Source organism: Ornithorhynchus anatinus, chromosome 3, assembly GCF_004115215.2.
Source record: "Ornithorhynchus anatinus isolate Pmale09 chromosome 3, mOrnAna1.pri.v4, whole genome shotgun sequence".
In the NCBI taxonomy this organism is placed as follows: domain Eukaryota; kingdom Metazoa; phylum Chordata; class Mammalia; order Monotremata; family Ornithorhynchidae; genus Ornithorhynchus; species Ornithorhynchus anatinus.
Window position 1 is genome coordinate 9,990,704 of NC_041730.1, and position 14,280 is coordinate 10,004,983.

The following is a 14,280-nucleotide window of genomic DNA, read 5'->3' on the forward strand; positions in this document are numbered from 1 at the left end:
GAAGTGGAGTATGCAGGCTGGGTTGTAGTAGGAAATTGACAAGGTAAGATAGGAAGGAGAAAGCTGATTGAGTGCCTTAAAGCCAATAGTAAGGAGTTTCTGTTTGAGGCGGGAGTAGATGGGCAACCAGTAGAATGGGGAGATGTGGACTGAATGGTTTTTCAGAAAAATGACCCAAGCAGCCAGTGAAGCAGGGACTGAAGAGGGGAGAGATAGGATACGGAGAGGTCAGTGAGGTGCCTGATGCAGTTGTCGAGGCGGGAAATGACGAGAGCTTGGATCAGCGGGATAGCAGTTTGGATGGAGAGTAAAAGGCAGATTTTAGAGATGTGAAAATAAAAATGACAAAATTTTGTGACATTGAATGTATGGGTGGAATTAGAGAGGCGAGTCGAGGATATTACCAAGGATAAGGGCCTGTGAGTCAGGGAGGTTAATAGTGTTGTCTACAGTGATGTGGAGGACACTGTTTAGGTGGAAGATGAGTTCTGGTTTGGACACGTTAAGTTTGAGATGTTGGCATGGCATCCAAGTAGAGGTGTCCTGGAGGCAAGAGGAAATGTGAGACTCTACAGGAGAGAGGTGAGAAGCGTTCACTTAGAGATAGTAACTGAAAATGTAAAGAGTGAATGAGTTCTGCAGAGAATGGGTGCGGATGGAAAACAGAGTGGGATCCAGAACTGACCTTTGAGGGACCTTCACAGATAGACTGGGGAGGCAGAGGGGGAGCCTGCCAAAGAGACTGATAAGGAGCCATCAGAGAGATAAGAGGAGAATCAAAGGTTGGAGAATGTCAGTGAAGCCAAGGTTAGAGAAGGAGGTGGGACAGTGTTGAAGGCAGCTGAGAGGTCGAGGGGGATTAGATTGAAGTGAATTTGGCAAGAAGGTGGTCGGTCATCGGTGACATAAAGAGGGCCATTTCTGTGGAGTGGAGGGGGCAGGAGCCAAATTGCAGATGTCAAGGAGGACAACCATCTGACGGTTCATCTGGGCACAGAATACCAGATTGGGTGGCCATGGTTCTCAGCCACTGAAGACGTTGCTTGTGTTTTTATAAGAAACCTCATTAGGGCTTGCTTCAATTGGTGGACTGAAGAAAGAGAGGGGCAGACCAAAACTCATGGGAGAGTTGAACTAGTGGACAAATTATCATGATATCAGACCACTCTGTGGTCTTTCCTCAGAGACAGGACCCATGAAGGCAGGGCTTCAAGAGATTGGAACCATTTCTTGGGAGAGAGGGTTGGGCAGAGATGGACAATACCTGCCCTCAAGTAATTTACAATCCAGTGTGTGTAGACAGACTCTAAAATACATTATAAATAGGGGAAGTAGCAGAGTATCTGCTAGTATATTCTTGTGTACAGATCTGTAATTTAGAGAAGCAGCGTGGCTCAGTGGAAGGAACCCAGCCTTGGGAGTCAGGGTCATGGGTTCAAATTCCGGCTCTGCCACTTGTCAGTTGTGTGACTGTGGGCAAGTCACTTCACTTCTCTGTGCCTCAGTTACCTCATCTATAAAATGGGGATTAACTGTGAGCCTCACATGGGACAACCTCATTACCCTGTATCTACCCCAGCGCTTAGAACAGTGCTCTGCACATAGTAAGCACTTAACTACCAACATTATTATTATTTTTCCTCCTCCCTCCTGTCTCTGTTGGACAAGTGTAGGCCTCCTATAAGATACCCAAGTGCTCTTTGAGCATGTCCCTTTTTGGAAAAAAAAATCAGTCAATGGTATATACTGAACATTTATTGTGGGCAGAGTATATTAAGCATTTGGCAGAGTATAGTACAATGGAGGTGATGGGCACAATCCCTCCGCTCAAGAAATTTACAATCCAGTGTGTGTAGACAGACTCTGAAATACATTATAAATAGGGGAAGCAGCAGAGTATCAGGATATTCTGTGTACAGATCTGTAATTTATTTATATTAATGTCTGTCTCCTCCCCCCGACCTCCACCCCTAGACTGTAAGATAGATCACTGTGGGCAAAGAATGTGTCTGTATGTTGTTGAATTGTGCTCTACCAAGTGCTTAGTACAGTGCTCTGCACACAGTAAGCACTCAATAAATATGCTTGAATGAATGAATAAGTGCTGTGGGACTCTGTTGGGCGAGTATCAAAATGCTTAAGGGTTGCACACCCAAGTGCCTAGAGGATGTGTAGGAAAGGGGAATGGGGTGGGGTAATGACAGGTTAGTCAGAAAAAGCTTCTAGGAAGAGGTATGACCTTTAATAGGGTTTTGAAGATGGGGAGAGTGGCGGTCTGACGGATATGAAGGGAGAGGGAGTTGCAGGCTGGAGGGAGGATGTGAGCGAGAGATCGACAGCGAGGGGGACGAGATTAAGATTCAGCGAGGAGTTGGATGTTAGGGGGACGGAGTGTGTGCAGCTGGGTTGTTTTAGGAGATTAGCAAGGAAAGTTAGGAGGGGAAATCATCATAAAGCCAGTGGTCTTTAATGGGGAATCTCGCACGCTAGGATTGATTCTTGTATCAGCCTAGGGGACCCTCGCCTGTATATGATCAGGATTAGAACACTGGTCTCTTTGCATTTCTTAGTCAATAGGGAAAAACATCCTAAAGGCTTTCTCGGTGCCTAAGAACAATTGTTTCTTGGTAGCACTTATAAAAGTTTGTTTAATCTTATAGAGAATCATATAGGGAAGCAGCGTGGCTCAGTGGAAGGAGCATGGGCTTTGGAGTCAGAGGTCATGGGTTCAAATCCCAGCTTGGCCATTTGTCAGCTGTGTGACTTTGGGCAAGTCACTTAACTTCTCGGTGCCTCAGTTTCCTCATCTGTAAAATGGGGATTAAGACTGTGAGCCCCGCGTGGGACAACCTGATTCCCTTGTGTCTACCCCAGCGCTTAGAACAGTGCTCGGCACATAGTAAGCGCTTAACAAATACCAACATTATTATTATTATTATTAATCTAACCATGCTTCTTGCTCTTAATAAGAGTCTTGATGGGAAGAAGCTAAGACTTGCCTGAAGATGATGTCTAGGGTAATTGAATGTTCACTGACACCTTTTAGAGAGGACTGTGCTCTAACTTCTAGCTGGATCCTATTGCTAACATAGGGAACGTTTAGAAAATAACAATTTTCAGGTAATAATGATGATTGTCAGATTTGTTAAGAGCTTCTCTGGGTCGAGTACTGTACTAAGTCCTGGGGTAGATGCAAGATGATCAAGACCCACATGGGCTCACAGTTTAAGTAGAGGGGAGAGCGGATTTTGATGCCCTATTTTACAGTTGAGGTAACTGAGCCGCAGAGAAGTGACTTGCTCAGTGTCTCACAGCAGGCGTGTGATGGAGCCGGAATTAGAACCCAGGTCCTCAGGCTCCCAGTGTTCTTTCCACTAGGCCACGCTACAGACCTCAGTATTGGCAGACCCTCTCCAAACCAGTTGCTGCCTTTGCATTAGCAAGCAGAAAAAAAAATGTCATCAGGATGCTTGAGTCACCCCTCCCACAAGAAAAGACTATCTTTGTTCCCACTGACAGCTGGTAGCTTCTTTCTGAAAAGCTTTCAAATCATAGATCATTCCTTCATAATGAAACCTGTGTGGCTCAAGTACAGTAGGTTGAAATTCTTATCTTGTGCCACAGTAAAACGCTCTAATTTAGATTCACAAAAGGGTTCTGTACCCTTTACTTAGGAGAGCCGTGCAATTTACCCATAAAAAGACTGTACGACAGCATTAGTGCGTGCCACAAGTATTCTGTCACATCATATTCATTAAACAGCACATCCTTATGCATAACCTTTTCAACCTCAAGTATGTTTTTTCCTATGAAGAATGACAAGCGAGAAAGGGGTGAGAGTCCCTCCCCCCGCCCAGCCCGCCCCCACCCAGCAACACTTTTGCCTCCAAAGAAGACTCCATTGAACCTGTCTGAGTTCTAAGCAAATTTCACCGATGGGCTTTTTTCTCCCTCAAAGTAGGATTTTCTGTGCTTTTAAGACTTGTTCCGTCCCATGTTTCCTGGCATTTTAGTGTTGGTTACCGATCCGTTTAGCTTTCCGCCCCAGTTTGTGTTAGGGCATGAGGAAAATGCTAACTCTACCCAGCACACTTTAATGTTTATTAAATATTGAAGGCCCCGTTCTTTGAACAGTTCTTTGGTATTTTGCTATGTGAAAAGGGGAAGAGAAATGGCCAATCGCTATGGGAAAGTTCATCACGCTTGTGGGACTGAGTAATACGAGACTTCCTCCTCATCCCTTTTCCAGGTGCGACAACCACTCTTGCCTCTTGCTCCATATGTTAGGATTCTCCCTGACAAAATAGACCGACCAGCCGCTGTTTGGAGAGAGCATTTCGGTGCACAGCCTTGTTTTGGTTACCGGCCCCCTCCGTTGGTTATGATTCCACTAAAATGGGTAAAATGTCATTTCTCCCCTTCAGGAACCCCTGAGAGCCTGGCGGAAAAGGAGCGCCAACTCTCCACCATGATCACCCAGCTGATCGGTCTACGGGAGCAGCTCCTAGCCGCTCACGATGAACAGAAAAAGCTGGCAGCCTCGCAAATTGAGAAACAACGGCAGCAAATGGACCTTGCTCGGCAACAACAAGAGCAGGTGAGGATCCAAGGAAGAAGCCCGATGAAGCACCTCATGCAGAATGTTCAGAATTCAGAATAGTGTCGATCACCCCATGGTTTTCGTTAATGGGCTTCCTTCCCAAAACAGCAGCCACCTGGCCATCACAAACACGATACATTCGTGGACCTGGGCTTTTCAGCAGAATGGAAGCAAAGGGAAGATACTGAAGCAATTTAATATTGGGAGTCAGAAGGACCTGGGTTTGAATTCTGGCTTTGCCACTTGTCTGCCGTGTGACCTTGGGCAACTCACTTAGATAATTCCCGGTGTCACATTTACCTCATTTGAAAAATGAGGATTAAGACTGTGAGACCCATGTGGAACGACATGGACTTTGTCCATCCTGAATACCTTGGGCATATCCCGGCACTCGGTACAGTGCCTGGCATTTAGTAGGCACCCAACAAATACCATAAAAAATATTTAAAATCGTTGTTGGAAACAAATTTCACCTTACTTATTTAGCTAATGTTGTCTTTGGGGTTCATAATAATAATAATAATAATGTTGGTATTTGTTAAGCGCTTACTATGTGCCGAGCGCTGTTCTAAGCGCTGGGGTAGACATTGGGGAATCAGGTTGTCCCACGTAGGGCTCACAGTCTTAATCCCCATTTTACAGATGAGGGAACTGAGGCACAGAGAAGTTAAGTGACTTGCCCACAGTCACACAGCCGACAAGTGGCAGATCTGGGATTCGAACTCATGAGCCCTGACTCCAAAGCCCGTGCTCTTTCCTCTGAGCCACGCTGCTTCTCCCTTCATAATTTTGGTAGGGACCAGTATTCATATATATGGTTATCAGGCAAAGGACTCCAAAGGGTAAATCAGCTAATCAAAAATTACTTGTAAAATTGCCAAATGCCATGAGAGTAACTAGACTGTCAAGTTTTATTTTGAGATTGGTTTAGTGAAGTTTTTCCAGACTAAATTTTTCAAATATAAGTCAGGCACAGTCCCTTCCATTTATGGTTATGCATATGATTTTTAACATTATCAGGCCCTTACTATGTGCAAAACACTCCATTAAAGTGCAGGAGCAAGTACAAAATAATCAATTAGCATACAGTTCCTGTCCCAGGAAGAACTCACTATCTAAGTGGGAGTTATGCACTCACAGAAAGATAAAGATGAGAAGCAGCGTGGCTCAGTGGAAAGAGCACGGGCTTTGAAGTCAGAGGTCATGGGTTCGAATCCTGGCTCTGCCACTTGTCAGCTGTGTGACTCTTACTTAACTTCTCTGTGCCTCAGTTACCTCATCTGTAAAATGGGGATTAAGACTGTGAGCCCCACGTGGGACAACCTGATTCCCTTGTGTCTACCCCAGTGCTTAGAACAGTGCTCTGCACATAGTAAGCGCTTAACAAATACCAACATTATTAAAAGTATCATAATGAATAGGAAATAGAGGATATTAAAACTAAACAATCTAAAATAGAAGCATCGTAGTTTATAACCAAAAAAAGTACTTCATTATGGGCAAGGAATATGTCTGCTAATTCTCTTGCATTGTATTCTCCCAAGCATTCAGGACAGTGCTCTCCGCACATAGCAAATGCTCAGTAAATACCATTGATTGATTAATACATGGAAGGGGCAGTTTCCCAGAATTTTCTCGCTCCAAGCAAAGGGTCTTTGGGGCTATGAGGTAGTCAGGTGAGGAAAAGAGTAAAGTTTCGGGCATCTGCAGATGGAAGGTGGTGAATCATGTATTTTTAAGGCAGTCACTAACCCAAGTGCCTTGCTTGTCTCATTAGAGTGCAGTAATCTCGCAACAATAATCCTATCGCGGGGTCTCTAAGGTATTAGATCAGACAGACCCAAATTAATGGGCAGTTTTTAAGAATCTGACATTATTACTGGAATTATCTTTTCGGTTAAATGTATTTTATAGGGGTATATAGAGCAATATATGCTCTGTTGATTTTAATGAGTTGTGACGTCTGGTATTTTATGTGCTTGAATATTTGCCCACATGTAGGAATATGGACTCAGCCCCTAATGGAAAATAACATAAAGGAACACTGTAAAAAATCAGAAGTTAGAATGTCATTTAGCCATCTAGAGATGACACAGTAATTAACTATTGACACTTGTGAATAAGCTAGCACAAATTAATCTTGACACATTTGCAGACGAGTGATATCTTACAGTGAACACTTTGTAATTATATTTCAAAATGAAAATTAAATGACACTTAAAACTAGGTTGTCATGCTCAATGAAGCGAGCATGTAGCTCAACCGATAGGCAAATAAAATTCAGAATTTGAGCCACATGGTGCTTATGTACCATACTTCACTGTGTCAAGCCTATACATCTAGAGTGGATGATGGTAATTGCACTGTGGTGTTTTGGATGCATTTCTGGGAAGCACTTTATCATTTAGGAAGCACCATCAATATTAGATGCTTCGTGGTGTTTCATTGGTTTCCAAGCAGGAAATGAATATTCAGAGATCACAGTTTCATACCTAGAGTTGCAGACTCCAGTACGCACCAGTGATTGGAACTCTGGCAAATAGTGCTGGCTGTGCCCACAAGCTTAAATTATACCTTCTCCACTCCTCCATCAGCCCGTGGAGGGTCAGCCCTTGAATCCACTTGCTGATTCCTCCAGCCCCAGCAGTTTTTATGTGGTTTGCAGTGCCGGACTGAGGAGCTGCTGAAATCACAGGGTACTATTTGGGAGCGGACCAAATGACCTTCGCCCCATTGTGAAGCTGATTTGATGTGGCTGCGGTTAATACTGCAACGCCAGTAAGGCTAAAGGAGCTTAGCGGGAAACTGAGGAACTCTCCTTCTCTTCCAGCTCCCGTAGCCTGGGACTTTTGTACTAAGGGATTCTCCATTCTAGAATATTTGTTAGCTTCATTCTGTAAGCTAAAATAAAGAAAAGAGAAGCACTCTTTACTGCAGAGATATGGTAATGTAAGAGAAGCATCCTGGCCTACTGGAAAAATAATAATAATTATGGTATTTATGAAGCGATTACTATCTGCCAAGCACTGGAGTAGATACAAGGTAATCAGGTTGTCCCACGTGGGCCTCACAGGCTTAAACCCCATTTTACAGATGAGTTAACTGAGGCATAGAGAAGTTAAATGGCTTGCCCAAGGCCACACAGCAGACAGGTGTCAGGGCAGGGATTAGAACCCACGTCCCCTGATTCCCAATCCTGTGCTCTTTCCATTAAGCCACGCTGCTTCTTAGGCCTTATAGCCCAGGCCTGGGAGTCAGAGGACCTGGTTTCTAATCTTGGCTCCATCACGTAACTGCTGTGTGTTCTTGGGGAAGTCACTTAACTTATCTGGGCCTCAGTTCCTAAATTGCATAATGGTGATTCACTTCTTGTTCTCCCTCCTACTTAAACTGGAAGCCCCATTTGATACTAGTTTCTGCCCCAGTGCTTAGTGAAATGCTTGGCATATAATAAGTGCTGGACATAAACCACCATTATTATAATGGTAGCTATCATAGATGAGGTTTGCTTATCTGTGTGAATAGTGACCCAGCAGTGAGCTTGCTCTTATCATTACAATTTTTCCAGCATTTAGAGCTGAACTTCCCAACAGTCAAGGGAATATGTTCCCTTCCAATCACCACTTTCACTGGAAAATTCATTTGTCTCCTAAGGGGAGAATTCAGTCTTGGTTTGGACTGTTTAAATGATAAGGATTCCATTCCTGGCCCTGGAAGATAACAATAACAGTATTTGTTAAGTGCTTACTATGTGCTAAGCACTGTTCTAAGCACTGGGGTAGATAAAAGTTAATCAAGTTGAACACAGCTCCTATCCCACGTGAGGCTCACAGTCTGCATAGGAGGAAGATATAAGATTGGGATTTACTTTTAAAAGGAGAAAGAATATTTACTAGTAGTAGTCATAGTATTCACCTACTGTGTGAGCCTGTTTGTGTTGTCCTATAGTCTTAAAACAGTACAGCAGAGAATGTGTGAAAACTGCTTTATTAGTAAAGGTTAAAAACTCAGGACCCAAATAGACCTTAAAATAGAGATTTATTGTACTTTAGTAAATTTATTACAGTTCTTGTAAAAAAGAAGTGAAAACTGTTTCAGTGTTACTTTTTTGGTATCCAAACTGCTAATTTTGTTTACACTTCAGTTCTTCTGAAGACTTTATATTGGGACAGACTGAAAATTCAGTGCCCCGTCAGTTTTGTTCCAACATATGCCTTGGTTACCTGATTTGGATATTGCACAATGGAAGAATTAGCAAATGTTCTTTCCACAACCCAAGTCTGTTCTGGTAGAAAGTAAACCACAAGTTGGGGCAGGTAGATTTGGTGTCGAAGGAAGCAGTTGGGTACATGCAGGTGGTGCAGTTCGAGAAATGATGCTGTCCCAGCTACTGCCTCTGCCTTACTGTATTGAAAAAAGATTTTGTGCTACTTTGGTTTTTTTGCAACTTTATAGTATTTATTTATTTATTGAGCACCTACTCTTTGCGGAGCACTGTACTAAGAGCTTGGGTGAGGCCAATCTAACAATATAACACACAGATTTCCTGCCCACAGAGAGCTTATGGTCTAAAGGATTATTTATGTTATGTTATTATTTTGTGTTATTTCACTGCTCGGGGGAAATTCCAATGAGCAGCAAGGGTATAATGCATTCAATGGAGGTAAGATTTTGAATTGAAAAATGGCAGTTATGGTATCATCTTCCGACCCTCTAACCCCCAACCCATGAATTCCCCTTAGACATAATTTTCTCATAACATGCAGCTCTTCAAGAGCTCAATTAATAGAAATGACTGTATTTCTAAATCATATAGTATCACTGTAGCATGATTATAGCACAGCTGGCTTTGTAATAAAGAGCTCACCATCCTGATTTCTGCATAGGAAAATACATCATCTTTCCCACCTGAAGTAATTTCTTTTACGTAATCTTGTATTTTGGCTCTAATGGCCCTGAACCATCGAAGTTAGTATACAGGTTCTGGTCCTTTCAAATTTACAAGCCCCCTTTTTTTTCCACGATATTTGTTAAGTGCTTACTATGTGTCAAGCACTGTTCTAAGCGCTGGTTAGACATAAGTTCATCAGTTCGTACACTCTCCTTGTCCCACAAGGGACTCACAGTCTAAGAAGGTGGGAGAACAGGTATTGAATCCCCATTTTACAGTTGAAGAAACTGAGGTACAGTGAAGTGACTTGCCCAAGATCACACAGCAGGCAAGTGGTGGAGCTGGAATTAGAACTCAGGTGTTCTGACTTGCAGGCCCATGGTCTTCATTCTAGGCCACGCTGCTTCGCAGCACATCTGGAGAGAATGTGCCTGCAATGGGAAATCATCAGCAAATAGTGATTTCTGGGTTCTCAAGGATGTGATAACAGTTAATATTTGTCCTCTCCCTCAACTTTTCTGATTTGTCAAGTATGGGAAATGAGGAATCACTGTGTTCTACCTCTCGTCTCAGTTTTTGGGACCCCCAAAACCAAGAGGAACAAATGAGTCTTTCTAATTAGCACAGAATCTAGCTGAGTTGAAACTGAAGGTTTCAGACTTCTACTTGAACTTAATGCAACTTTATTTTTGATAGATTGCAAGACAACAGCAGCAACTCCTGCAACAGCAACACAAAATCAATCTCCTGCAGCAACAAATCCAGGTCAGTGTATTTAATTGCTTTCACCTTATTATACTTTAGAGACTTTTCTCCCTGCAAATGAGAAGGTAACATTCACCCGACCCAACCCTCACTTGCGAACAGCAGCCGCAGAGTTGTCACTCAGGGGTAACATACATGACGCCTTGGAAGCCTGCGGAAAACGTTGGGCCATGCGTAGGTGGTCTTCTAGGGGAGTTTGGGCACTTTCTGAATGGCAACACTTCCTTCTCTGATGCATTAGCAGAACAAATTCTATCATTTTTTCCTTCCATTGCTTATCTAATACATTTTAGCAGCTTCTCTTGGAACCCAGATTCAGTTACAATCGCCCCAAACATTTCCTGTTCGGGGTTTAACCACCTAATGTCATGAGAGGGGAAAGTCACTTTATCTGCTTCTGTTGTTAGGCTGTAGAAAATGTGCTTGCCTGTTCAGCTTCTCAGGGATTCTCTGAGAATGGTGTGCTAGAGGAGCAGGTCTGTGGGGGTTTGAGCTTACTAACGAGGAGGGGACAGTTACATGTTCTCATGAGCATGAAGGAGGGACAGAGTGCTAGTCTAGCATTTTCTCCCCTTCCCTGGCAGGCAGGGAAAGTGGATTTAATGATCCCAGGCTGTGACCTGGGGCATGTATGTGATATTTTACATTTCTGATTTTTTCTTCAGTTATTTATCAATTTGTCTGCACAGCAGACCCCTTAAATGATTATGTAGCTCTGTCCATACTGCGGAGATGTGTACGGAGAAGGTTTGGGGCTTCCAGATAGCCAGGTGTCAAGTGAGCAGCAGCCCAGAAATTAGCACTCAGAGCTGCTCATTTCCAATGCCGCTGACTCACCGCTCTAGTCTTCTCTGCTTCTGCTGCTACAATAGAGATTTCTCAAATCTAGTTTTCCTCGTGCTCTTATGGATGATTAATGATCCTAGCCTGTCCAATTATTACCCCTTTATTTTGGCTTATAGCCTCCAAATTTTTCTATTATCTGTAGCAAAGAGCTGTAGCTTACTGTTTTATTTCTCCAGCCACTGAGAATCAAGCTCAGTTCTGGGTACCACTTAATTAGTTATATCCTTTCTTCCTATTTAGGATTCTCAGGCCTTTCTATTTCTGCTTGTCAATCGAGGTTCATGTCAAGAAATGGACTCTGTTAGCTCTACCCTGTGCCCACTGGTATTGTCAAACCATTTTGTGTGTGGCGTTTTCGAAAAACTTTCTTTCGTCTCAGTCCTTGACTCCTTGCATTACAGCTGAAGGATTAGACTCCTGTAACCCGAATGCTGAGGCTGTGGATTTTTATCTGGACTTTGGCTTGTCAGCTCTTGATGTTAAATCTTGGAATAATTTCTGATGCCAGATATCTGTTTTATGGCTGCCTGCTGTGAGCCTTAATTAAATAACCGTCCAGGTGTTCCCCTGCACTGCCCTTATTAGAATTCTCAGTTTGTCTCCTACTGCTGAGGTCAAGATATTTAGCCTGTAGCTTCCTGCTTTTTCCCTGAGATCCCTTCTTAAATACACAGTATGTGTTAAATAACCAGATCTCTTTCCACTTCATGTAGCTCTCCATTTATGAAGGAGAGGATAGAAAGGCTTCTCCAGGAAGGATTTCTGTTGCTCCTCTTATTTCCACTACTCTATTAGCCTTTTTCTTATTTCCCTCTGACTTTGCTTTTAGACATACCATCCCTTCTCCCATTTTTATGTTGTGTTGACTTATTTTTGACTTAGTTAATGTTGACGAAGTGGTTCTGTGGACCTGAGATAAAAGAACACCAAACAAGAACTTAGAATTTTTTTGAACTCTTAGTAGTATTCCTTATCTGATAAAAATGTTATCATTTGGAGTCTGCTGTATGAAACTGATGTTTTTTCATAATGTAAACTGAAGAATCCAGCTGTTGAATAGAGCTTCAGTCTGAATATTTCTTTTGAAAAGACAATGTCATGTGCTTGTTTTTAACCGTCCTAAAAGAAGTATTTTAGAGTTACTTCGGAACTTTATTCCGCAGTTTAAAACTACAGTAAATCAGTCTTTGAACGTAGTTGTAGAAACCACAAGCTGTTTTATCAAGAAGGATAAGGTTGGGTTTTTTTGAGCTAAAGCTTCGTAAAGAGCAAGGAACAAGGAGACAAAAGTGGACAATATCAGGCTCAGCTTATATTAAACATAACACCACAAGGAACAAATCCTTCTTGTGTGCACAGTGTGGCCAGAACCATGTGACCTGGATTTCCCTTTTCAAAAGCATACATACATACAAAAACATACACACACAAACACACACACTCTTAGGTGAATAAATAAGTTATGTACAAACTATGTAATTATAAAGATAAGGATATCAGGATATCATTAATTTTAGAAAACTAGTACTTGCAAAAGGCATTCATATTCTATGATGTAATGAGAAATAATCATATTTTAAATTCTTTATGAAATGTATCTTATTTAAGCACTCAAAATAATATGAAACAATTCAATAATTTTCTCTTTGTTATCATACTATCCCTAAACCAAAATGATTTATACCAAGTGCTAACAGAGCAGCTGTTTTATGTATCAAAGTTAGAGAAGCAGCATGGCCTAATGGGTAGAGCACAGGCCTGGGAATCAGAAGGACCTGCGTTCTAATATGTGCTCTGCTGTGTGCTGTGTGATCTAATGTCTCTGTGCTTCAGTCACCTAATCTGTAAAATGGGGATTAAGACTGTAAACACCTTGGACTTTGTCCAACCTGATTATCATGTAACTTTCTCAGCACCTAATACAATGACTGGCACATAGTAAGCGTTTAACAAATACCATCAAAAAACAAAAACACAAACAAAAAACCCACTTTATTCATGTTTTTGAGATGAATCTTTTCTAATAATTTATTAGCCGTAGAATTAATCATTTATTAACTTATCATCTTCATTTTAACACAAAGAAGTTTGCTCTTGGAAACGTTCATTCATTTAACCTCTTAAAACATTTACACATTCATTTAATACTTTTCAGTTTCAGCTTTGCTGGGGAGAAAATAATGGTTATAAGGAGATGGTTGAGTGAGCTGCTGTTTGCTTCAGAGACCCAGGGCCCAGAGTTCAAACTGATAAGGAATAAAGCCACATTCAGGATTGACATCACAGGATTCAGACTTGGTTCAGTACCATCAGGTCATTAGACTTCTTAGAGGTTCTTATCCTTCTATCCTTCTGAGCTGATATTGGTCCTTTGAAATTTACAGATTTAGGTACAGAGAGAGGGAAGGTGTATGGAACACTTTCTGTAAGAACTGTGTGAAACCATTTGATTAGCGTGATGCAATCCAAATGCATATGCTTAGAGGATTTGGCAGTGAGGAAAAGCATATACTCCTAGAACTGGAAGGGTTCTGTTCTTTTGGTACACCCCAAGTTTTTAGTTAGGCAAAAGTTGGAAACCACTCAGAGTTGGTTGCAGTCTGTTCTTTTTTCTAATATTTTCAGAGGAGATTAGTCAGTTTTCCTTGCTAGCATAATAAGAATAATAATTATGTTTGTGTTATTAAATAATCAGGGGAATTTTTTGAGTGCATACTGTGTACAGAGCACTATACTAAGCACTAGAGAAAATACAGTGTGACAGAGTTGGTAGCCATGTTCTCTTCCCGCAAATAAGAACCTCGTTGTGGGCAGGGAATGTTTTGTGTTATAGTGTTTTGTTGTATTCTCCCAAGTGTTTAGTACTGTGCTCCACACACTGTAAGCACTCAATAAATATGATTGGTTGATTATTTGATTGACTGAAAGCTGTCTAAAATTCAGTATGTACCATGTGCCAAGCACTGTCTTGGGCATATGGAGTTCACAGTCACAGTTAGTAGATATAATCTGCCTAACTGTGAATTTACAATCTAGTGGGGAGACAGACACTAATTACAGGTAGGGGGAAGGAATAGAATTTAATGACATGTAATCTCGTGGTGGTCAGGACACATGTCTACCAACTCTGTATTCTACTGTACTCTCCCAAGCACTGAGTACAGTGCTCTACACATAG

The 14,280-nt window shown here is 41.9% G+C and overlaps 1 protein-coding gene across 1 annotated transcript in view; it reads left to right on the forward strand.

Moving 5' to 3' along the window:
• Nucleotides 1-14,280, forward strand: part of SOX6 (SRY-box transcription factor 6) — a 386,921-nt gene that overhangs the window by 182,000 nt on the left and 190,641 nt on the right. Inside the window, 2 exon segments of the mRNA XM_039911374.1 lie at nucleotides 4,425-4,597; nucleotides 10,188-10,256. Of these exon segments, the coding sequence (XP_039767308.1) occupies nucleotides 4,425-4,597; nucleotides 10,188-10,256 (242 nt within the window).